This window comes from Muscardinus avellanarius (genome assembly GCF_963383645.1).
Source record: "Muscardinus avellanarius genome assembly, chromosome: 12".
In the NCBI taxonomy this organism is placed as follows: Eukaryota; Metazoa; Chordata; class Mammalia; order Rodentia; family Gliridae; genus Muscardinus; species Muscardinus avellanarius.
In genome coordinates this window covers 61503710-61530620 of record NC_137798.1, presented here as the reverse complement: position 1 = coordinate 61530620, position 26911 = coordinate 61503710, and the positions used below count along the sequence as shown (strand labels likewise).

At 40.5% G+C, this 26911-nt stretch overlaps 1 protein-coding gene across 1 annotated transcript in view; it reads right to left on the bottom strand.

Annotated features, from left to right (window-relative positions):
* Positions 1–759: 759 nt before the first annotated feature.
* The window catches only part of PELI2 (pellino E3 ubiquitin protein ligase family member 2), a gene marked incomplete at both ends in the record, with an annotated part of 154653 nt that continues 128501 nt past the window's right edge, over positions 760–26911 (bottom strand). The window contains 4 exons of the mRNA XM_080706854.1: positions 760–1326; positions 4998–5186; positions 6292–6489; positions 21009–21110. Of these exons, the coding sequence (XP_080562980.1) occupies positions 760–1326; positions 4998–5186; positions 6292–6489; positions 21009–21110 (1056 nt within the window). The remainder of the gene's footprint in view (positions 1327–4997; positions 5187–6291; positions 6490–21008; positions 21111–26911) is intronic.

The window sequence follows — 26911 nt, the reverse complement described above, 5'->3', positions numbered from 1 at the left end:
CTTTTAAGAGGAGCATCAGGGACAAATGGTATTAGGCAGAAATAACAAAAAAGAAGACTAAACAGTTATGGAAAATTCTTTGTTTGTAGTGCAAGTATTTGTAAATTCCACTTCAGTAAATTCCACTGAAGTTAAAAAAAAAAAACTTACAACAGTATGTGAATATTCTTGCCCCTACTAAATCAGAAAAATAAATTAGAAAAAAAAAAAAAAGCCCCAAATTTCAAAACAAGCCAGCCCGTGTACCTAAGGTCTTCTGTCCACCGATCGCACTTGTAGAGTTGCCCTTTGGTATCTGGTCAGATTTGAGCCATGGCCAAGCACTCCAGACACTGCATGTCTTTTACGTAACATACTCCACGCAGCTTTCAGGGCTGCACATTTAGGGCCAACTTTTGAATAAATTTCTTCTTGAAAAATCTGACTTAAAATTTTGTCCAAATTTACAAAGAAAAAAAAAAAACTTGGTTAGAAGCCCAAGGTTAAAAATAAAAGTGTGGCAGTGGAAATCCAATTATCACACAGATATTACCATTTAATCAAGCAGACTTCGACGCCGATGCTGCTGTCCAGAGCATGCAACACACCACTGGTATCTGTTCAATTCCTGCCATTTTTCATCACCATATTCCCTCTTTTATCCCAGCCCCAGTCTGCCCTCCCCCTAATAAACAGCATTACAAAATGGTAGAGTCTAGAGTTAGTGGCAAAATCTTCACAGTAACTTGTTAATGATGCTGTAGATGGCTGTCGAGGGCATCAGTCAACTGGACCTTGGAAAATCAATTTGATACAGTTTTGCTCCCCGACCAGCTGCGTGGCACAGAAGGGGCAGGCGGCATGAAACGCATGCGTTCCGTGAGGCAGTGGAATCTGAGACCAGTATTTTGCAGACTTCTCTGAGCACACGTGTCCACAGGGGGTAAAAGCGTGAGTTGGTGGTCCTGCGTCCACGTAAAACCCTGCCTCGCAGCCAAGCCAGAGAGGCACATAGGGGCCCACAGTCCTGCACATGGGACATTCCCTCTCGTTTGCCTCTGTGTCGCTCCGGTGGCCCCAGTTGTGATACCCGTGCACATGGCCGCAGCTGAGATATGCCCAGGGCTGCTTCTCCTCCACCACCTCTTTCCTGTTGATGCTGGGGAAGGCCAGGGTGTTGAGCCCCACGGGACACTGAGGTCGGGCAGCATTGATCTCCTGCCGGAGGGCTTCAATGTGCTTCTGAGTAGGAGTGTGAAAGAGGCCATCTGCTGTTCTCCAGAGAAGTGTGGCCCCACACAGGTCAATGAGGGAGCCGTCCTGCAGGACGTTGGTCTCATTTTCCACCTATAATGAGTTTAACAAACATGTTTAAAAAGCAAAATCCTGCAAATCACGAGTTAAATCACACTAACTTTCTTCTCAAATAAAAAAAGTTATTTTTGAAAAAGAGAGGGAGGCCATTTATCTCACAAAAAACAAGACCAGGGAGTGACCTATCCTCCCCAAGTCTCAGTTTCCTCATGTGAACCTGACACATGATACATGTGTATATACAATGTCCTGAGTACAATATGCCTGGTTCAGTTAATGTAGTGGTTATGTTAATAAAACTTTGCCAATCTCCCTAGATATTTATTATTTGTTATTATTATTTGTGGTACTGGGGATTGAACCCAGAGCCTGGTAATGCTAAGTCAGTACTCTATCACCAAGCTACACTGACAAGCCTTTTTTTTATTTTTTGCGGTACTGTGGATTGAACCCAGGAGCATACTACTTCTGAGCTACACTCCCAACCCCATTTTTCATTCTTTATTTTGAAACAGGATCTCATTAAGTTGCAGAGGGCCTCACTAAGTAGCTAAGGCTGGCCACAAACCTCCTGTCTCAGACTCCCAAGTACTGGGATTACAAGCATGCGCCACCATGCCCAGATGACAACCCTTATTTTAAATTTTTATTTGCGACAGTTGTCTGGACTGGCCTTGAACTTGGCATCCTCCTGCCTCAGCCTCCTGAGTAGCTGGGATTGCAGGTATACGCCATCACACACACTTAGATTTTCAACTTCTTAAAAGTTGATAACACAACTACTCTCTGATCTCATAAGAGTCAAAGATATCTTCCCAGCACATCCTGTGAAGACTCAGGCTCATTTCTGACCAGACCAATGTGGAAGGCCTTTGGGGCCTGCAGTTCTGGCGGCCCTCAGGTTCACACATGCCTTGAATCTGCCTTTTGCCCTGTGTTCTTAAGGTCTGAGTCTGAGGCCTGTGCTCTGCACTGACTGAGTGCTCAGAGCCCTAACTACCAGCAGACAAGCAGCTCAATTAGGCATCTGACCACTGCCTCTGAAGGGTACGTGTGAGATGCATGCTGAGCCCTGGGTACGAAGACCAAGAAGACAGAGATCTTTTCTTCAGCAGTGGGAGGCGGACATGCCGAGAGCCAGGAGTCAGGGTCATTCACAAGCTATGAGGCCAGAGCCCAACAGTGACCCACAGTGCACCCTGGAGCCACTGCCTGAGCTGAACCTGGCTCTGTCACTTATCAGCTGTGTGACGTCCCGCACCCTGTCCCTCTGTTTCTCCTATAAAATTTAGAAAAGCTGGCAGTGAGGGTTAAACAAGTTAATACAAACGAAGTTCCCAGAACAAGGTCTGGCTCACAACAGACACTGTGGACCTGCTACTGTTGGATGAACACAGAAGGTCAAACGTGGTCTTGAATAAGACATCAGGAGTCAAGAGGTGGGCAACAAGGAAGGCGCTTCAGGAGATGCCTGAGGAGGCCCAGTGATGTGAGTGCCCAGGGAAAGTGGGTGCCAGCAGTGCTGTGGCCAGGCAGCCAGCCTGGAGCTCGGTACCCAGGGGCAGGACGAAGAGGCCCAGGCTGGAGAGCCTGCCCGCCCCATGTGACGTGGAAATGGGGGGCGGGTTCAGTGACTGTGAATTGCAGAACGGATCGGCATTTCATAAAAACTGCTTCTAGAAGTTTGGAGGAGAGATCGGAGGGGTCTCTGACTGGAGGTGAAGGAGATGGTTGAGGTAGGTTCTCTCTCTTCAGACAAACAGGGTCAATACGCCTCACAGAGAATATCAGTGACAACAGACAAGAGGCACAGGAATCAGATGTCAGGGAATTAGACCCAGAAGCCCTGAGCTCCTGACTTGGGGAAGACATTTACACACACACACACACACACACACACACACACACACACACACACACACACACGCATATATATATATATATATATACACATATATATGTATATATATGTGTGTATATATATATATATGTATGTGTGTGTGTATACACACACACACACACACACACACACACACACACACACACATATATGTATGTATGAGTACTGGAGATTGAACCCAGGGCACTCTACTTCTGAGCTATACCCCCAGCCCTATTTTACTTTTTTTTTTTTTTAATTTTGAAACAGGGTCTTGCTGAGTTGTTAAGATTGGCCTCAAACCCGGCATCCTTCTGTTTCAGTTTCTAAGTACTGGGATTACAGGCGTGCCTCACCACACCCATCTAAGATGTCTATAATTTTACACAGAGCACTTACAGGGACTAGCTTCAAAACTAATCTATATATTTAATATACCCCCCATCAACAGAAGCCATTTATGGAGTGGCTTCTTTTGAGAAGCATCAGCAAAGTACCCTGGCAAACTCAGCTGCAGAAGCTGGGTGACCAGAGGCAGAGGCAGAGGCAAGGAACTCGCTGCGTCCTGCGCCTCCTGCACGAGGGGCTCTGTGTGGACTGCAGCACACGCCTCCGCTCCCCAGGGAGGCAAGCGCTCTGTGGAGCCCATCTCAGGGAGGGCTGCGGTCTCCCAGGAGATGGCACTGAGTGGCAGTTAGGCCTCCAGACTCACCAGGGAGACCTGACTTTGAACCACCCGCGGCCTTCTAACTCTGTGACTCTGGGCAGTACTAAACTCCTCTGTGCCAAACCTTCCTCAGACATACGAGGGGGATGATCCCACCTCCCTGAGAAGGCTGCCGCGCAGACTAAAGGAGCAGGAGTGGGAGATGTCAACACAACGCTGCACCCAGCAACCACCGCTGCTTTCTTATTCTAACTGTTCTAATGATTAATAACCAGTCCAGCCAATCTAGGTCAGTCTTGTGTGTAAACTGCTCGATGACCAGGAAAAAAAGTGCTTGGAAAAACTGCATTCACATTCCTTTCCCTATTTGTAGTTTCTTGAAAAGCCTTAAAAAAAAACTTATTGAAAGTGCTTGTTCTGCCTTAGAAATGGGTTCTCACGTGCATCTGGCCTTGATGCTCTAGGATTAGGCTTTATTGTAGGACGCAGAAGCTATGACCACAGATGACCTGCAGTGTGAAACAGAAACAACACTAGCAATTCCCTGAAGCAAATATCCAGTAAAGAACAGCGCCCCATCTTCTTTTCCTATGGTTAGCCTTTCTCTTTGAAAAACGCTAAGCAATCCTCCATTCCCATATGTGTTTTTATGGGAATTTTGAAGATCATCCTTTTTGTCTCATTTTTAAAAAAAAATATTTGTTTCCTCATGTTCTAGCTTCTACCTAACAGGAGTACAGACTGGAAAGTTTATTACTAAGAGCCTTTCAGGGGCTCTGCCACATAGCTAGGGCAAGATCAAAAACCTAAAGCACCCATTTAAGTTATTAATCTCCATAGCTCAAAACACAACTGTTTCAGGGCATGGTGATAAGTGGTGGTAATTATATGAAAATATAAACACGCTAGGTCACTACAGTGCTCTTAAGATGGTAAGGAGCAAAAGGTAACTTACTACCACTCTGAAACAAGCTTAACCATTAAAAGGAGGATGGCCATATGCCTCTAACTTTCAGGAGCTTGTAGAATTCTTTCTCCTGGGTCAGGGCACTCAGTACTTATACCTGAACAAAGGTTATGAGCTTCAGGGGGGAGAACACAACACTAGCCAAGTGAGGTTTTTGTAGCTTGGCACTTTCCCAGAGTGGGCCCACTTACCAGCTTTCCCCTTTGCTGGGCCGACCTGGTTTCTCGCAAGCTGTACACGTCCCCACAGACAGAGATCTCGCGCCAAACTCCGGGCTGGGACTCCTCCGTGAAGCCCCCTCTGGGGTGCATCACCAGGACGCCATTTGTTGTCAGCCCATCCATGTGGCCATCAGGGTTTTTCCATTTTGCTGCCTTTTCCTGGAGAACACAACGTAGACCAGAAAAAAACATGCTGAGATGATGTTTGAAATAAGATTCTGGAATCTCTTTAAGACACTGGGTAGGGGCAGAGGGGAGGAAAGTGATGAATTTTCATTTTCTATTTAAAGCTAATAATCAGGAGATAAAATATGCAATTAATCTGACAACAGGAAAGATGTGTTACAGTGGATGAATGATTTATCACTGGAGACATATTGGAGACATATTATACTCATCCCAGGAGCTTAAAACCCTGATGCTGGGGCTTCTCCCCCAGGGATGCTCCCATGCCTGTGTGGATCTAAGAATCTGATCTGTTTTCTTTCTTCAGTTGTACTTGTATGGGGCTTATATCCCATCATCTAAAAATGCTTCATGTGTACTCTATCCAGAATGAAGAAAAGTCATAGAAAAAGACTCCATTGAAGGTACAAAATTTCAAAAACTATTAAGCCAACAAGTTGTGGCTATTCTTTTTCCCATGCAAATTGGTGTTTATACAGTCAAAGGCGGGAGGCACGGTTGGCAGGACAGACACTTGGATGCCTGTGTTACTGTGATACCCTGTTTTCTCTCTTGGTGACAGAGTCCAGCTACTGTCCACGAAGGAGGGACTCCTTCCTTATATATAAATTTTATATAAAACCATCTTGATAAAGTATCTCTGTGATACTTTATCCATAACATCCAGCAGGGAATACAGCAAACACATGGCAAAATGATTTTTAATGATGAACAACCCAATAACATTTTCCTTTGAGCCCTAATAATTTAGATTTGGCCATTATTTTTCCCTACAGTAAACCTATTTAATCTATCATAAATATGTTACATACAATGTTAATATATACTTCAAAAAGCAATTACTGTACATGTTATAATTGATATAGCAAATACAACTAATAGTGAGTAATGATTAGAAAATCTTCAGATTTTTAATAGCAGCTTTTCCAACTGGTTACCTGAAAACTAAACTAAAAATCTCAAAATCTCACTAGAGGCATCACACAAAAGCAATTTTCTTTTGTTCCAATTAAGTGTTTTATACCACAAATCATAGCTGTTTTTCTTAAAACCATGTACTTATTCATATAGTACTTACTCCAAGAAATATGTTTTTGGAAGAGTCAAAGCCAGCTGCAAAAATCCGAGCCGTGTAGGGCTCGCTCCTGTCGCACACAATCCTGCAGGCAAACCTCGAGATGGTGCTCTGTGTGATCTGGGCTTCCTCACTGTTCTGACCGCCAGATATGGTGTCGGTGACGACAAAGTCGATAGGGCTTTCTGTCGACCTGCCCACCTAAGGGATCAAACACATGTGTGACCTGCTTGTAAACGATTTCCTTCACATGGGATGACTGCTAGGGATCTTTAACATGCATTGTCCCTGCTCTAAGGATAAGAATTTAATGAAAGCATTTCAGTGGTGCCCCTTTTCCTATTTAAGGAAGAAATTAAGGTAATTTTTCAGATTATTTTTAAAAATTACTTTACTAATTTTATTTTATTGTGGCAAGAGCACTTAACATGAGCTCTATCCTCACTACATATTGGATGTGACCACAGTCACAATGTTGTACAACAGATCTCTAGACCTTATTGATCTTTCTTGCCTCAAACTTTCTACTTGTTTACTAGTACATCAGATTTTAAATACTAAGAGAAAACTTAATCTCCAGTTCTGGACTGAAATATTAGATATTCCCCAACACATTCTATTTTTTATCTTTGGGATCCAGGTAAAAAACTACCTTTACACCAAATTATTCTTTTTTTTTTTTTTTCTATTTTTGGAGAAAAGCAAGCTTTTAAAGAAACAAAGGGACTCTTATTTCTCACCCTATTCAGCTCCTGAGAATAGTTTTCCAAAGTAAACTCAACCATGACTCACAGCACTGAGCAAGAACTGCCCTTACCCAGACACAGAGAATGTCTATTACCATCACTCACTGTATGTGAAGATGATATAAAGGGCTCACACAAGTCAGCCCAAAGCTTGGGAGGTGGCCAAACGAAAGACTTAAAAAGCTTGTTTTGACATTTTAAGTTGGAATTTTAAAAATTACCTTGGAGAAGTCTAAAACATTTCTGATATTATTATATTGGCTTACTTTTCTTGATAAGATTTAAATGCTGCCAGAAAGAATTCATTTCTTTAGGAAGATCTTAAGAGTTCTAGAAAAGCTTTTCCTATTCAATAAATTTAAATAAAACAGGTATTGTTTTCTCTTGTAAACCTGAAGTATTTGTTTATTAATAAGGAAATCCTCAGAGTGAAATATTAGAATATTCATATAATGATGTTCTATGATCTCTTAACTGAAAAACAGTGATAAATGTTATATGGGCCAAGAAGTACTCCTAAATCAAAAGCATTTATATGTAAATTAAGAATTTCTCACTAGATGTGATGTTAAAGTCCTCTAACAATACTGGCTTTTTGATTCCAAAGCTGCCAGTAGGAGGATTACACAAGGCCCTTAGGTGTGCAAATATAAGGCCTGAAATCAGTCTCCAAGATCTTTTTATTATGATCACAAGTTCTATCTGAAACATAAGTTGAGCAAAATAATTTTTTTAACCAGGCATGGTGGCGCTCGCTTGTAATCCCAGCATTTTAGAGGCTGAATACAGGAAGATCACATGGTTCACAGACAACCTCAGCTACTTAGTGAGGCCCTCTGCAACTCAGTGAGACCCTGTTTCAAAATAAAGAATAAAAAAGTAGGGCTGGGGGTGTAGCTTGAAGGTAGAATGCCCCTGGGTTCTATCCCCAGTACCACAAAAAATAATAATAATAATTTTTTTGTCCAATGAATAAAGAAAAATATCTTGTATTGCTTAGCTCCTTGCTTGCTTCCTGAAACAGTATTATTTAATTTCTTTTGTAAAACTCTCATATACATTCTTATGCATAGACTATCCTTGTAAAACCAACAAACAGTCATCTATTTTCTCTTGTTTTTTACAATTCTTAATTTTTTATCTTAATGAAATGTGTCTGGAATAAACTAAACTGCTGAAACTCATCAACTTGAACAGATGTATATTTCCTAAATGTATGCATTTCAGGTTTAGAAAAACACATAACTTTTTAAAAATGCAGCATGAAGTCTAAATTAGAGGTATTAGAAAATCATATAAAACAACTCATCTTTCTCGAGTTGCACAATATTCTCTCTGCAGGATTAATTTAAAAGCTGGGTGAGTAACCCAGAAGCTCTACTGGTTTATGATGCTCTAAGTTTTTTTTTTTTTAAAGCTTTTATAAAAGCATTAAAAAAGTGATAAAATACTTATTGCAAAATATTTAACAAACACAGAAAAGTATAAAGTAATATCAACATCATTAACAATCAGGAAGATGCCAATCAAAACAACACTGAGATTCCATCTGACTCCAATCAGAATGGCAATTCATAAAAAAGTCAAATAACAATAAATGTTGGCGAGGCTGTGGGGAAATAGGCACTCTTCTACACTGTTGGGATTGCAAACTAGTCTAACCACTATGAAGATCAGTGTGGAGAGTCCTTAGAAAACTAGGAATGGGTCCACTATATGATCTGGCCATACCACTACTGGGTATCCCTTCAAAGGGTTGAAACCAGAGAACTACAGTAATATATGCATACCCCTGTGCATAGCAGCACAATTAACAATAAACAAACTATGGAACCAGCCTAGGTGTCCATCAATAGATGAATGGATTACAAAATTGTGGGAAATAAAGAAAAATAAAATTACATCATTTGCAAGAAAATGAAAGGACCTGGAAAACATTACTGCAAGTGAGATTAGTCAATCACAGAGAGTGACGGGTCACAGCTTCACAGAGCTGCCTTTGGGCTTCACACAGCTTTACACAGCTGCCTTTGGGCTTCACAGAGCTGCCCTCAAGTGTTCATATAGCTGCTCTGGGTCTTCACACTGCTGTCCTGGTCTTCACACTTCTGTCCCTGGTCTTGAAACTGCTGTCCTGGTCTTCACACTTCTGTCCTTGGTCTTCACACTGCTGTCCTGGTCTTCACACTTCTGTCCTTGGTCTTCACACTGCTGTCCTGGTCTTCACACTTCTGTCCTTGGTCTTCACACTGCTGTCCTGGTCTTCACACTTCTGTCCTTGGTCTTCTCATGGCTGCTCTTGGTCTTCATACTGCTGCCCCTGACGCTCTGTTCTTTTGTAGTGCTGGGGATCAGGGCTTTAGGAGTGCCAGGTAAGCACTTTACCACTGAGCCATGCCCAGACCCTGCTCCTTCTTGTCTACAGAAATTACTCTTCTCCAGAAGAGTCACATTCTGTGTTCATTCAAATTTATTAAATCAATGTCTTTACAAATTAACTGAAATTGACTGTAAAACATGAAATTTTATTCCAACCGAGACAGCTTGCTAGAATCAGTTATTTTAAGCTACAATCTTATCTGACTGGCCATGTAAGACTTGCTTATCAATTCATACCAATTTACATCTAACCTTTGAAATGATAGTAAATCTTTTACTTTAGGACATAAGCCTCATTGCTTTAGTTCAGAAACAAAACAAAACAAAACCTGTATCACTTTCCTACTTAGAGTTGTATGGAAAACTGGAGCCTGGCCTTTCTTCTGACTATGATCAACTCCATGTTATTTTAAAGGCAGCTGTGTCGACAAGCCACACTGTGTCTGAATTTCATCTCATATTCATATAGAACAGAAGCCAAAATGCTTTTGCATTTCATCTGATAGTCACATAGAACTGGAATTCATATAGTAACTGTAGAGAAAATTTACTCCATTAAACATTTTTTTGGGGGGTGTGTGGAATTGGGGACTGAGTGCCTTACTTCTGAGCTACACTCCTAGTTTTATTTTATTTTTATTTTGAAACAAGGTCTAAGTTATTGAGGGCCTTGCTAAATTGATGAGGCTGGCCTCAAACCTACAATCCTCCTATCTCAGCTTCCCAAATACGGGGCTTTTGATTTTGTACCCAAAAAAAGAGTGTGGGTCCGCCTGGCTGCCAGCTGAAGCCAGCGCAGACACAGGTCCTTGAGGGCTGGAGCACAGCGGGCCTCCCTCGTCTCTCTGCCCTTCCCCCTGTGCCTGTCGCTTTACCTTCTAACCTCCCTCCTATGGTGAGGACCTTAACGCGCTCCTCCTGCCCAAGGCCCATCTCTCTGCTCCTGCCCAAGGCCCATCTCTCTGCGGAGGCCTGGTGCTGGCCAGTCTCCCCTCCCGTGGATTTTACTCCCCCTTGCACCTCCCTCTCCTGAATTATCACTGCTCCTCCATACTGGGCCCTGTCACTGGCTCTGTCAAGCTGTGGTTGAAGTTTTGTTCTTGTTAAAATTCTAAACCGTCACTGATACCTTTAAAAAATGGCAATAAATACTACAAAAATTTGTAGTCCTCTGTTTGGATATCTCAGCAGTGCCCAACTGCTACACAGTTTCTATTTCCATACTCGTCACTTCCTGTGCTGCTCACAGCCCTGCTCACATGTCTCCCTTCTTCAGAAGCTTCCCACCACCTGTGCCAGCAACCTCAAAGCTTTAGCCCGTGTCTCAGACTCACCAGCAACACACCCCGGGCAACATCACCAGCTCCCACCCTCACATCCTTGCCTACCTCCAACCTGCGCCCTCCACTGACCCACATATGCCACGGTTCCACCATCAACATGGCTGCTTCCAGAGATGAGCATCCGCAAGCACAGCTGTAGTTGGTATTAAAATGGTGGAACACTCACAGCCCCTTCCCCTTCTTTTTCTATATCTCTCTAGGTAATCCCATATGTTAGTCCCAAAGTCCTGCCCTCACCCCTGAGCTTTGGACTAACACACCCATACTCTACTTATGCTTAAGGAGTATCTCAAATGTGACACTCGGAGAAAAGCCCCTCCAATTCCTGGATCTCCCTCCAGCAACATGTAACATGCAGAGTGAAGACCCCTCCAACACCACAGTGATGATTCACTGGCATCCAGCTGGCTTATCTTTTGTGTGTGTGTGTGTGTGTGTGTGTGTGTGTGTGTGTGTGGTAGTGGGGCCTGAACCCTGGGTCATTCTACCCCTAGCCCTATTTAAAATACTTTTAAAATTTTGAAATAGGCGACTAAGTTACCAAGGCTGGCCTTGAACCTGTGATCCTCCTGCCCCAGCCTTCCAAGCACTGAGATTACGGGTGTGTGCCAGCACCAGGCAAAAATCTGCCTTGGATTCTCCACTTTCTTCCACGTCCATATCACCCTTCTGTACCCTGTCTACACCACCTGACCTCCCCCTTCCCTGTCTTGGCTGTTGCCATCCTCACCTCTTTCTTAGTCTCCATCACCCTAGCCTCTGAACTGTTTTCAAAATTGCCTCTTAGATTCTTCTCCACACACACAGATCTTACAAAAAGATAAATGAGATTACATCTCTGTCACTTCCTCTGACTCCTTCCACCAACTATTTCCTTTTTATGTTTCACATTCTTATCACTGTCCTCCTTCCTTCCTTCCTTCCTTCCTTCCTTCCTTCCTTCCTTCCTTTCCTTCCTTCCTTTACCCCATTCCAAAAAACTAACTGCTAAGACCTTGTTTGATTATATTAATTCAGATCTTCTCACCCTTAATTCCCCTCCCTTAAATTCAGATCTAGCTTTGATTCCCCTGCTCCCCATCAGTGTTAATATTTCTGAGTTCTGAGCCTACCCTCTGCTTTCCCTATGGGACATGCAGCACCAAGTCATTTTGGGGTTCTCTCTGATACAGTTCTGACTCTAAATAATCACTTAACCTAGATATCATTTTAATGGGAATGGCCAGTGCAAATCCCATAATTGAGAAGTGTGGATGCTGCAGTGCTATTGCTTAGTGATTTTGTCAGTGGTAGAGTTTAGACTTAAGAATTTGCTAAAAGAAGGAAATAATGAAAACAAGCCCGTCTTCCTGGGGCTCCTAAGAGTTGCTTAAAAGGATCTGACATAGCTGGGCGTGGTGGCGCACACTTGTAATCCCAGCATTTGGGAGGCTGAGACAAGTGGATCACAGTTCGCAGACAGCCTCAGCTACTTAGTGAGGCCCTCTGCAACTCAATGAGACCCTGTTTCTAAATAAAGAATAAAAAATAGGGCAGGAGGTATAGTTCGGAGGTAGAATGCCCCTGGGTTCCATCCCCAGACTCAAAAAATAAAAAAAAGGATCTGACATTAATCCTCCAACATGTCCAATTAGCGTATGAATAGAATCAGATTATTTAGTAAAAATGACAGATGTGTTTTAAGAAATACATAATTCTTTTATCTCACCATGTTTGATTTAAATAGGTTGAGCTGGTACTGTGTAGAGAATAAAGAACTCAGGAGACCTAAATCTTTTGTCACTAATGATTTCCCTGACCTTAGTGTTTGTTTTTTGTTTGTTTGTTTTTTAGAATTTTATTGGTGCAATGTGACTATACAACATGGCAATAGGGAGAGTGATACATTCACACAGGCACACAAATCTCTTGGTGTGGTTCACTCCTTGCATTGTCCTACTAGCCTTACTTTGAGTTACTTTTTGTTTCAGAGACTCAGATTTCTCAGCTATGAAATTAAGAGGGTGGTATAAATTGGGATTTCTCAGAGCATGGTCTGTAAAGCTGAGGGTCCCCGAGGCCTTGTCAAGGGTCCAGGTCCGTAAAGCCACAATAGCTCCTATAACAATACAAATATGCCGCTGCCTGGCCACTGTGCCGTCTCTGCAGGGAGGGTGCTCCAGTGATGGTGGCTGACACTGCTGGTGCCTGGGCACAAATCAAGGCAGGCATCAAACCATGCTCTCCAGTGCCGTGCACTTGCAGTTAAAAAAACTATTAATTTTATTAAATCTTGAGTCTTTTAATACTCTGTGTGATAAAAAATAAAGCATCTAATGGTAATAAAAGGAAACTGAAAAGCTGGGTGTGGTGGCACATGCTTGTTTACCCACGCTTGGGAGGTTGAGACAGGAGGATCGCACAGGTTTGAAGCCAGCCTCAGCTACTGAGACCCTGTTTCCAAATAAAATAGAAAAATAGGTCTGGGAGTATAGCGCAGAGGTAGAAAAAGCCCCTGGGTTCCACCTCCAGTACCACAAAAATAATAAATAAATAAATAAAAAGGAAATTGAAAAAAAATCCAACTAAATCTTCAGTTCATTTTGCAGAGATGAGAAGGGAGAAGGTGAAGGTTGAGTAGAATATGCCTACGCGGCAGTGAAGGAACGCACCACGTCACAACATGTCACCAAGAACACTACACCACACTTTGAAAACTTATTAAGTGACAAAATTATCCTTAAAAGAACTCCATGTCTCCAGTTGTACCTGGCTTACTTATTACATGCACCACGACAGTAAGTCGTTGATTTTAGTGGTGAAGCACCTATCTGAGGCAACTGCAAAAATTCTTGATTTTTTAAATTAAGAATCTTTCCTGTCTCTATGAAGATTTTATAAATCTTTACCACTATAAATAGTAAGAAATCATATAAACTTAAAGTGCAAATTTTTGCTAAGTATTAAAAAATAATCATTAGAAAGTTTCGTAACAGGGACATATATACATATACCAATTTTGGAAGAAATTTCTTTGGTGGAATGAGAGGAAAGGACATTTAGGTTATACAGTGGAATGGCATGGAGCATAAAACCTCTGTTAATATTTTTCCCAACTAAGATAAACCTTACTTTTGAACTCAAATTGGCACTTAAATATTAATTTATATTTATGACCATGTCTTTCTGACTTTTGTGTCTCTAACACTGTTATTTATTTATTTACTTATTTACTTATTTAATTTTTGATGGTACTGGGGGTGGAACTCAGGGGCTTTTCTATCTCTGGGCTACATTCTCAGACCTATTTTATATTTTATTTGGAAACAGGGCCTCACTAAGTTGCTGAGAGTCTCTTTAAGTAGCTGAGGCTGGCTTCGGACCTGTGCGATCCTCCTGTCTCAGCCTCCCAAGTACTGGGATTACAAGCGTGCACCACCATGCCCAGCTTAAGATTTTTTATTTTTAAATAACTAACACATTCAGATGATTCCAAAGTAAAAATGTATAAATTATCTTCCTGTACACCTGCCTAGTTCCTTTCTCCACAAAGGTAACTGCTCTATGAATGTCTTATCTTTTTGGAGATTTTTAATTCATATAAGCATTATTTAAATAATTTGGCAATACTAACTTAATACTTAGTAACCATGTAACACTTAAAACTAATTTAATATTTATAATTATTGCTTATGTTTAACACCACACTAATTATTTATTAATATTTAACACTGGGAAATCTTAACTGAATATATCCTGGGACTCAATATATTTAAAATGTTAGTATTTAACCCATCTATGTTTAGACTTCTTTCAGAGCCTGTATACACAGCTCTCTTCTTGTTCCATTCCACAGCCTTGCGGGACTTCACTGTGTTTAAAGAACTGGTCCCCTATTGAAGAACTTTTATTAGGTGTTTCAAATCCTTTGCTATTAAGCAATGCTTTGAGCAAGAACTCTGTACAGATTTTACTTTGCATATAAGTAAGATAACTCTGGGATACATTTCTTTCTTAGAAAGAGTAGCACTTATATGTGTGTGTCAATATGTAGGTCAAGCATTTCAGATTTTTCATAGTCATTTCCAAATCACTACTCCACAGAGATTATGTCGATTTGTAGCATGAAGGAGAGTATCTATTTCCTCTACATCTTTAGACAAAAAGTCTTTTACATTTTTGCCAATCTGATGAGTAAAAAGGTGATTTTAATCACATTTCTCTTTTCATGAGTGGGGTTAACCACATTTTCTTATTTGTAAGAAATCCTTTGCTGACTTGTCTATTCATTTGTAGCTCTTAGTGATTTCTAGGAGTATCCTACATATTTGAGACTTGTTAATCCTTTGCCATATGAATTGTAAATATTACCGCATTTATCATTCGTCTTTTGTTTTTATTATATTTTGACACACTGAAATTCTACTGTCTAAAAAAGTATTTACCAAACATTTCTTTTATGGTTTGTAGGTTTTATTTCAAAATTAGAAAATTCTTTCTAACTTGAAATTATACAATAATTCCCATGTTTCTTTTTAATACTTAATTTAAATACTTAATTTTTTAGAAGAAAATCTTTGGGTCTTCAGTCTATTTGAAATTTTATGGTGTAAGTTACTAAAATTTTTTTTCCTAGATGACTTATTTATAGAATTTTTACTGTTTTTTTTAATTTATTTATTTTATTGGTGCACTGTATTCATACATCATAGTGGGATACAAACTTTTGTAGACATACATGCACACATCGCCCAGTCAGCCCCAACCCGATCCCCACCCCATTCCCTCCCCATCCCTCCTTCCCATGCTTGGTTTAGTGGTTGATATCTAGTATTATAGCAATTTATCCAAAATTAAAAATGATAATCTCACATAACAGTTTCATTTGTCTGATACCAAGCTTTTGAAGACTTAAAGATAACATTTCAATATTTCTTTTTGCTTTCTTTCTTACCAGAGAATATATATATTTTTTTAGATGAAACTATCATATATTTATATATTTATTTTTCAGAAGAATATCTATCCTAATATAGAATATGGATTCTAGATACCCAAAACGATCTTGAAAAAGAACAAAGCTAGAAGATATATATTTTCTGATTTCAAACCATATAAAGCTACAATAATAGAAACAGTGTAGTACTGTTCTAAAGGCAGATATATAAACTATTGGAGTTAAATACAAGCCTAGAGCTAAATTCTTCCCTATATTATCAAGTTATTTTTGACAAGGTTTCCACGAACATTTGGTGGTAGAAATAATAATATTTTAACTAAATATTGTTGAAAAATAATAATTACATGGAAAAGAATAAAGTTGGACCCTTACCTAATCCCATATACAAGTATTAACTCAAAATAGATAAAAGACCTAAATATAAATCTTAAGACTATAAACTTTTAGGAAAAAATCTGGGTCATAAAACCTCACAACATTGAAACTGGCAGTGATTTCTTGGATATGATTTCAATGGCACAGGCAACAGAAGAGTATACAAACTCCCTAAAAAATAAAAAAATATTGTATATCCAAAGACAATGTAAACAGAGTTAAAAGTTACTAATAGAATGGGATAAAATATTTCCAAATGCTATATCTAAAGGTGTATTAATATTCCAACTAGAAATCCTAAAAATTAACAACAATAAAGGCAAACAATACAATTTAGAGATAGGTAAAAGACTAACATAAATAATGAATCTCCACAGATAACTAATCTTAGTTTTCTGTTGGATGGAAAATCTTGTTTCTCTGGTTCTGGTGTGTGTTACCTATTTCTTCTTTGTAGTTAATCTCTTTGAGTATTTTCTCTAGCGCTGGTTTTGAAGACATAAATTCCTTCAGTTTCTGTTTATCATGGAAGCTTCTTATTTTTCCATCTAATTTGATAGAAAGTTTTGCTGGGTAGGAAATTTTTGGCTGGAAGTTGTTTTCTTTCAGAGTTTGGAATATGTTACTCCAAGCCCTTCTGGCTCTCATGACTTGGTTTGGGAAGTCTGGAGTGATTCTAATTGGTTTGCCTCTGAATATCACTTGGCCCTTTGTTTTTGTTGCCTTTAAGATTCTCTGCTTGGCTTCCACATTGGTCATTTTGACAATTATGTGGCGTGGGGATCCTCTTTTCCGATCCTGTCTAAAGGGAGTTCTATACGTTTCCTGGACCTTTGTATCGACCTCTTGCTCTATGTCTGGAAAATTTTCTGCTATTACTTCCTTGAAGAGATTGTTGATCCCTTTGGTTTCACTTTCTTTTCCCCCCTCTATTCCAATTATTCTTAGGTTAGCTCTCTTAAAATGGACCCATATTTCTTCAATATCAGATTCCTGCTGTCGGATATTTTTTTCTAGGTTAGAAACTATGCGTTCATTTTTGGAATGATCATCTTCTAAGAGCGAGATTCTGTTCTCCATGTGGTCTAATCGGTTGTTTGTGCTTTGAATTGAGGCCTTTACTTCATTAATTGCATCCTTTATCTCTTTTTGGCTCTCTCTGAGTTCTTTTCGAAGCACCTCTATTATTTCTACAGTTATTTTCCTGATTTGATCTTCTAGAAATCTCTGATTTTCTGTTTTATCGGGTTCTGATGTTGTGGGGTTGTGGGCATTCATTGCTCCAGTGTTATTCCTCTTTCCCATGATTTCGGGAGTTTGTGCCTTCTCTGGGTTCTTCCCTTAGGTCACTATAACTTCACTTAAGGTGTTCCGGATCTCGAGTCAGTAGTATCTCAGACCCCACTACTCCTTTACTGGGTTGTATCACAGAGTCTCTGACCCAGGGAGTCGATAGAGGCTGCTTTAAACTATGGGGGGTGCCAGGTTGCATGTTCTCCTATGGTGTGATATCTCTGCCACCGCCACTCCCCCACTGGGCCAAGTCCCAGGGAGTACAGTACTGGGATTTCTCCTCTGTGGCCCGCAATTTGACTCACTGATCTTGAGTTCACAGATGTAGCTGTACTGGACTCGTTGAATTCGCTGCTGCTGCCGCCGGTGGCAATATGGCGCCACTGCCACGCCCTTGGCCGTGAGACTGGCTTATTTCTTCTTGGTTTTGAATTCCACTCTGAGTTCTTGCAGCGTGTGCTGAGCTCAGCCACTGGGAGCTTTAGATGTTCCCTGCGCTGAAAAATCCCGCCTGGCTGTTCTGCAGCGGCTCACCTAGGCTTGCTGTAGCCGTCCGGTGAATTCGCCGCTGCCGCTGGCAGTATGGCACTGCTGCCGCGTCCTCGGGCGTGAGGCCGGTATATCTCCTCTGTGGCTCTGAGCTCTGTTCTCAGTCCGCTTTCTCTCTGGAGCCTGGTGATTTTTTTGTTTCTCTGGTGATGGTGTTTTCTGGCTATGAAAGGCGCTGATTTTGTGGTAATGGAGATTGGTTGTTAGCGGGGCTCTTAAGCCCCGCTTTTCTCGGTCGCCATCTTCCCAGAAGTCTGAATGAATTTTTACTGTTAATTTTTAATTTGATAGATATAAGGAAAAGTATTTCTCCCAAATTTTGAGAGAAAGTTTGCCAGGCTGAGGTTTTAAAGTCAATGATCAGTACAAACACTTTTAAAATTGATATGTATTTTCATTTATTTTTTGATTAAAAGAAGTGATGTTAAGTAGTCCCCATTAAGAATGTACTCCGTGATGTTAGAGAAAATAGGTGAAAGAGCTGGGGCATTTCTTTCCAGTCATTTTTCATATACATGTTCATGTCTGTATAAATGTGTACATCTAAAAAATAAATTATGGATTGGGTATATGCCTGTTTTCTTTCCTTTTTTTTTTTTTTTTTGCAATATTGGGGATTGACCCCAGGGCCATTCTACCTCTGAGCTACACCCCCAGCCCTATTTTTTATTCTTTATTTTGAAACAGGGTCTCATTAAGTTGCAGTAAGTAGCTGAGGCTGGCCAAGAACCTGCGATCCTTTTGTCTCAAGCGTGCACCACCATGCCCCGCTCTTTTTTCTTTTTTAGTGTATTTGCCATTTAATAATCATGTAATGGATACATGATGTTTTGTATTAAATGTAACCATTTCATTTACCCTGGAAGTGTAGGTTTATTGCCAATTGTGACTAGTTTATGCAGGGCTGTAATGAATATCTCTGTGGTTAAATCTTTGTTCTTATTTCTTAATTACTCATGTACAAAAATTGCTAATGATAGGATTGCTGGTCTAGTGGGTCAGATGGTTTAAGTTACTGGTCACACTGCCATGTTACCCTGTAGAAATACTGCACCAGTTCAGAGTGCATTTAGGGGACCATTCTGTACAAGGCTTTAGGATGTTATGTTATAGTATTTAATATTTTTCAAGTAATAAGAATAAAGAAGCCAGGCATGGTGGCACATGACTGTAAATCCAATACTTGGGAGGCTAAGACAGGATTGCACATTCCAAGCCAGCTGTAGCGACTTAGCAAAACCCTCAACAACTTAGTGAGACTCTGTTTCCAAATAAAAAATTAAAAAAGGGCTGTGGGTATAGCTCCAAGGTAGAATTCCCCTGGGTTCAATACCTAGCACCACAAAAAAAAAGGAGTATTTTATTATTAACTTATTTGGTATTTAAAAATTTTTTAATATATTTACTGGCTATTTATATTTCTTCTTTTGAGAATTAGAATTACATGTTTTGTTCTTTGTTCATTTTTTGAAGTTTGAGAATAGTGGTTAATATTATAGTCATCAATCCTTTGTCTACTTGATTTGTTTTCTAAACTGTCCCTAGTTCGGCTGCCTTTCAATTATTAGATATATATTTTTGACATTTAGAAAAAAGAGAAGTTGTATAAAACAAGATCTATTTCTTCTTTTGTTATTAATCCTTCCCTATTTTAAGAATATGAATTCATCTAAATTTTGCTCTAGGATTTGTTTCTTCAGTTTACATTTAATCACTCTCTCTATGATTTATTTTGGCATGGAGTATGAATCAGTAGCTATCAAACTTTTTCTGACATTTGTTTCAGTATTTACTAGCAATTTAACTCGCTCTATAGAAATGCAGAGATTCACTGTTTCCAACTCATGCTTGCTTTTATTTACTAGACTAAATTTCAATTTTCTGTTGTTTTAAAGTAATAAATTTCAAATGTATCTACTAATTCTCTTATTTAAGAGTCATTAATTGATGACTTTTTAACTTTCTTCCCTTCTGCTTTCTTCTGGTATATTTCTGAGTTTTCAAAGACATGCCACCTAAAGGTATTCCTAAGCCCGTTCCATACTTTATTTATTGTCATTTTATAATTTTTTTTTTTTTTTTGGTGGTGGCACTGAAGATTGGACAGGGGCATTCTTACTCTGAGTTACACCTCCAGCCCTATTTTAGTTTTTTTTTATTTTTTATTTTTAATACAGGGTCTCTCTTAAATTGCTGAGGCTGGCTGTGAACCTGCAATCCTCCTCTTTTAATCCCCCAAGTACTGAGATTACAAATGTGGGCCACCATACCTGAATCAAAAAGAACTTTTTACAATAAATGTTTGGTACCTTGATTTTCATTCTTTTTTTCGCTTCTTAAGTTTTAATGAAAGCACTTACACTTTATATTTTCTAGAGGAGAGCAGATATTGGCCATATCATATGAGTTTTGCTATACAACGTTCCTAATAGTTATTTCAGAAAGGCCTGGAATTAAAATGTTGATGTCTTCTTTGACCTGTGAGTATTATTTAGAAAGTATTTTTGTTTTTGTGTTCTGTCTGTATGTGTGTTACTAGGGATTGATCCCAGGAACATTTTGAGCTATACCCCCAACTTTATTTAATTATTTTGATATTTTGAAATAGGATCTCACTAAGTTGCTGAGGCTGGGTGCAACCCTGCAATCCATCTGTCTTAGTCTCCCAAGTACTAGGATTACAGGGGTGTGCCACCACACCTGGTTAGAAAGTATTTTGAATATATTTATGTTAGGATTAAAATATGGCTGGTTTAAAACATTATTATTATTATTATTATTATTAATGCCTATTTTTATAATTTTTTTATATTTTTAGAATGAGGTTTTTTTCCTCACTTCTTTCCCTGTGGATACCTCCAAACACTACTGGACTGGCTGTTCTAGTTACATATAAAAATAGATAAATAAAGGCAAAATGTGACAACATTTCCAGTAGAAAAGGGGAGGGAGGGAGGGAATGGGCTGGGAACTGGGGAAGGGCTAAATGAGGGATGTGTGCGTGTACGCCTCTACTATTTTGTAACCCATTAAGATGTATGACTACAATGCACCAATAAAAAATAAATAAGCGAACAAATAAATGTGAGACGTTACCTGAAACATATCCGTATCTTTATCATGTGTGTACTCCACCACTACAGTCTGATTCCTTGACAACGTGTAGGATATACTGTGTTGACCTTTGCAGCTGATAGCCTAATCATGAAACAAACAAATAAAAACCATGTATTAAAATCTCTTTCTAAGACCTTCCCACCATTCTTTTTGTATCATCATCACTCAGCAGGGGACCGGGAGGGGCTAGCATTTTCTTCAGTCAGAGCCTATCCCTGGGCTCTGTCCCTAGATCACAGAGGAGACAACAATCACAAGTCGGGTTTCATTCAATATTATATTCTGATGTAAAAAGTATTTTAGTCAAAATCAAATTAAAGCTACTTTATAAGCTTGCAATGAGTTGATTTCATCATATAGAAAGAGAACATACACATTCTCCCTTTACTTAAACTCAGTGATAGAATTTCAGACTAATTACACTGATTTACTTAAAATTTTACAATTTATTTCACACAGCAGATATGTCAGTAACATCCTGTTATATTACTTTCCTAGATAGCAGAGATTATAAGCATAGTAAAAGTCACTGAAAAAAAACTGTCAATGTCCTATACAGATTCAATAGAATGCACTGCTTTAGCCAATGGCAGCCATAACTACCTCGTTCTACATCTCATTTACAGCTTGTATAAGCAGTTGCTGAGACCAGATATTAATGAATAAATAAGGTAAGCTAACTCACTTTCTGTTTTTAGACTAGAAAAAAACCCCGAATATCCAAATAAGCAGGAATCAGTAAGAGAAGATATTGCTCTTATTTTCTCCATAATGATATATTTGAACACACATTAAGTTGTGGTCACATACTTTTATTATTTCTAAATTAACAAAAATTGATTTAAATTGTACTCCAAGTTATTTCAATTACATTTTTCTCTATTACTTTAACTTAATTTATCTTCATTTTTACTCTATCATGTTAAGTATATAAAACTTTAATAAGCCTTTCTATTACGCATTTATTGAATAATGACACTGTGAAGACTGGAAAGGCACTTAGAAGGAGCTGGACACACATGGCGTGTTAATGGAAACGTGCTCTGGAACATTTACATTTGACTACTGTAACTGCTTGGAGCAATAAATGGTACAACAGTCCAAATCATCTTTGAAGTGAGCCTGGGTAATCTCATGGTTATTTAACCATTTGCCCTGAGGAACTTTAAGATCGAATTCATGTTTTATTTTACATGCTTTATAAAGATAATACAAGTATTAAAGATAATACATATCTTTAATAAGTCCAGGAATATGAGAAATAGTTCAGCTACTAAACTCCACTAACAAATATAATCTTCCAAACTTTTACTGACCTGAGTCAGATAAAAATCAATGGAATTGGTGTGACATTGTTTGAAAGCCAATTTTATAAAAAGCTATTTTCATAGAAGGGGAACGAGCAGAGGAGAGGAAGGGGCCAGGGGAGGGAGGAAGGGGGAAAAGAGGGGTACAGAAAATGTAATCAACCAAACTATGCTATGTGCATGTGCAAATATGTAGCGACGAATTCCACTATTATGTATAATTATAATGTACCAATAAAGGTGCTAGAAACAAAAGAAAGGGGGGAACACAATTTGTCAAACTTAAAAAGGACTATTTCTAGTTTACCACAGGCAGGTGTAATGAGCCTATGAACTAATTTGATTTTCAATCATTTCATGACCTGCACATATATCAAATGATCACATAGCTGGGCCTGGTGGTGCTTGTAATCCCAGTACACACAAAGGCACCTTAGTGGGATGCTTGGCATGAAGGGAGCTAATCTCACAAGGTGCAAAGCAGGGCTATTTGTGGCAGCCAAAACACTTTCATTCAGCTGGGCGTGGTGGAGCATGCTTGTGATCTCAGTACTTGGGAGGCTGAGACAGGAGGATTGCAGCCTCAGCTACTCAGTGAGGTTCTTGGCAACTTAGTAAGACCCTGTTTGCAAATGTCTGGGAGTATAGTCCAGAGGTAGAAGGCCCCTAGGTTCCATTCCCAGTACCACACACACACAAAAAGAGCTTTCATTCAGATTTTAAAGTATAAGAAAAATAATCAAATCTTTTATGTGGCAAGAAGCAATGAGGGTAATTCTCAATCACAAAGTAAAAGGGAGAAAGCCACAGAAAAACTAACTGGCTTCTAGAAAATACTAATTTCTTATAGTTATGATTTAGCCCATTTAATGCAAGCTCTATAGGGTTCCAAGTGAGCCTTTATCAATTGTGTGGAGAAAGAAGAGGGCATCTAATTCATCTTCCCCTAAATCAGGGGTGGGTGGTTCAGTACCTCGCCCGACCCATAGTAGACTGTGGAAGTGATGCACAGGACTCCGTGCTGGGTCCGGAGAAGCCTTCAGAACCCACATATGTTCCTGCAGTTCCAGCTGCGGTTGGGAAGCCTGACTCCTGAGACCAGCGCCACTGAGCTTGGGAGCCCAAGACACTGGAAGGGGCCCAGAGAGGGAGGCCCACGAGCACCAGAGGAGACGTGTGAATAAGGAGCTGTGCGGGAGGGAGCAGATGCTCCAGCCCAGCTGTGCTATGTGTGGCCCTCGGACCAAGGCAGCCTGCCCAGTGGTGCCCTTCCCACATCCTTGACCCACAAGATAATGAACAAAATAGAACAGCTTTTACTAAGTCAGCAAATATGGCAGCAATTTGCTAAACAAGAGACAAACAAAACAGTTTCCAAAGAGCCTTGTGCCAGTCTTTGTCTTGTGTTTATGTGACTCATCACAAAAGACACAGTGGTTACTCTTGTGTGGCCTTACCTAGCTACCTGGTGCAGTCTGGAAGAAAAGGTTTTTTTTTTTTTTTCATTTGAAACACACACAAGCGCACATTTCGGCTGACACACACAGACAAACACCCATGTGTGTGCACTGAGGGTATCTATAGGGCAGTTTCGTATCTCAGGAACAGCCGAGGAGAGACTATCGGTGGTCAGAACACATTTGTACTGTAGTAATCACCAGCTGTTAGCAGACAGAAAAGTTCAAATTAGTATTTAAACTTAGTATTCATAGATGAGTATATATAAAGGAATCTGTAAAGCACTCATTCAAAGCATTGTAAGAGGAGGCAAAGCCACCAACATGTCACATGGAGATTTTTTAGTCCTTACACAATTGGAGCAGGAATGGAGGGGACACTAGGAAGCCAGGAGGAGAAAATAACTGTTCCTGCTAGAAACGATCAAGGCAAACTCTGGTGAGCCCCATGTGCTGTGCTAAAGGGTATGTGTTCTGAACCAGAATCCACTCATCGAAGGAAATGCTGTGTGTGTGTGCCAAAAAGTGTGCTTGTGTGTTTCAAATGAAAAAAAAAATCCTTTTCAAGACTATACCAAATTTGTCTATTACTATGTCTTCCTTTGAACCAAATGACTCAAGGGTTTAACAATGCCTCTTGTCTAGACATCTTAATGCCAACCTACAGAATCCCAGGGCCACAGAGCAATGTGACTAACACAGACCACTGTTCCTGGTGGTGTCACATGATTGGTGCTGTCTCTGTCTCTCAGAGGGGAGGCCAGGGCTCCATGTGGCTATGTGCTGAAGGAATCTTTCCTGGTCAGGCCTAGAGTGTTCACAGCTCTGCCTATGAGCTCCACCTCAGGTGTCCAGGTCCCAGACGAGGACCCAGCAAGAGGAGCTCAGAGGCTCGAGGAGCTGGAGCCTGTTCACTGTGCCGCACTCTGCCACTGCCCACACCACCTGCTATCTGCAGAGAGGTCTGAGGCATGCCCGTGGCTGATCTAGTCTTTGTGTGGCCACCAAGGAAGCCAATCTGAGCTTGTGATCTCAACAGCCTTCTAGATGACCAGCACCCCAAGGCCCTCTGTCACGGGACCCGGTAGACTAGGCAGAGCCCTGCAGAGGACTGTGTGCTTCAGCCAACTTTATTTTCAGCCACTTTCATCGTTAACCATAGTTTCTAATATTCTAGTCCATTGTACAATTTAACAGATAGCTGTACAAAACTATTGCTACGCAAAGGACCTGAACAGAATCCAAATAGTAACTTCCTGACCTCTCCCAGGGGCTCTGCTTATCAAACGACCACTCCACGATAGGGTGTGTTGCTGTCAGAAGCACTTTAATTGCTGTGAGAAACAATAAATAACCTGTATGGGGAATGTCTGAATGGGACCAATGAATCATATCTTTTTTTTGTTCAAAACCAAGTTTTGGTGTGTGTGTTTGTGGCATCAATGTGCACATTGACAAACAGTCATTAAGTCAGCTGTGGTTGTCTGGGGCAAGTATAACATGACTTTACTGTCCCAGCACTGGACACGGTGGTGCTGGGCAGCAGTGTGGGTGCCAGAGGGTACCGAGCACACATGGACAGAGAACAGTAGCCCATAATATGACTAGTACTGCGTGTGACACTGCACTGTCACCTCACAGTGACACCCACACGACTATACGTGCCTGGACATCAGGCCAGAGACAGCATTCGTGCCAGGCGGCTCTCTCAATATCGCTACCAGGTTCGTTCTGCTGAGCTGCAGCTTCACCTATACCCTGGGAAAGGAGAACAAGACCACGTGCATACACTGCGGAGATGAACCTGGACAACGATGCTGAGACAGCAACATACTGGGTCAGGTCTGAATCTTAACTCAGGTTCTCACCAACTATAGCCAAATTCCATAACCTGGGATTCCTCGGTCACGACTCATCAATAGGGAGGAAGGCCAGCAGTTCTGACAGAGGCCATGCTGTGCAACGTGGCACTTTCTTTCCACTTTTTTTTCGAGTACAAACCCATAGTTGGGCACTGCTTCACCACCCAAGGGTGTTTGCCATCGTTCCTTGTGGTCCTTGGCTTATTCCTTGGAGATTACTATTCTCTTCCTTTGAATATACATTAGCTATTGACTGTATTAATTAGAGCTAATCCTGGCATGACAAACATGTTTTTCCAGAACTAATGACTTTTATGTCAGGATGACAAGTATAATTAGGCAATAAATCCTCAATCAGTCTGGTTCAAATTGCTACAGGGAAGATGAGGTCTCTGCCATCCTTGTCAATTTATGTATAAAATATGTATGAGTACTATTTCTAAAGAGAGGAGGTGGCTAAAGGAATTCACAATTTATGTTGCATGCATATCTCTTTAAAATATTCAATCTTTTCAAGAAATCATATTTCAAATGAGTGCCGGAACCATGGCTATGATAAGAAAGTCAGAGTGCTAACTTGGATTTCATCAAAATCAACAGTCTTTCTTACTAAATCAAAGTGCTAAGCCTGTTTGTTAGAGGCTCTGGCTCTGGACTTGGCACTGGGCCTCTCCTGGGTCAGCTTACTGAACTCTGCAGTAAGCCCTGCAGAGAACCTCCTGTGCACAGTGGTGGGCAGGGGCTGGGTGGATGCAGACAGCCTGTCAGCAAACACAGACGCCAGAGGGTAAGAACCTGTTTCCGATGTGGAGTCACTTCTAATTACAATGAGGCTGGATACGGGTGATGGTACCTATCACAGTAGACGACCAGACTCAATGTAGCTTGGAAGGCACAAACTCAAGCACTGCAGCTAGAGAGGTGGGCAGGATCGAGTTCAGATGCTTTTTGATTATCTGTTCCCAGGAATCCCACCACTTCCAGCCTGATGAAAGGGTCCCAGAGAGCAAGAACTCCTGTCTTTTAAAAATCAGCCCTCAATGTCGACAGTATACTGGGTGCCTAATAGTTCAGATTGGACTGCGTGCTCACTGCACCATCAGCTGGCGTGGGGCTCTGGGTGAGCTCCTGGACTGCTCTGGGCCTCAGTTCTGTCATCTGCATCAGTGCTGGCCTCATGTCCCCAGGAAAACCACTGCTTTTAAAAGCAGAGCTGTTATAGCTCCTGCTGTACCTACCTCATTTATCACCAAGTG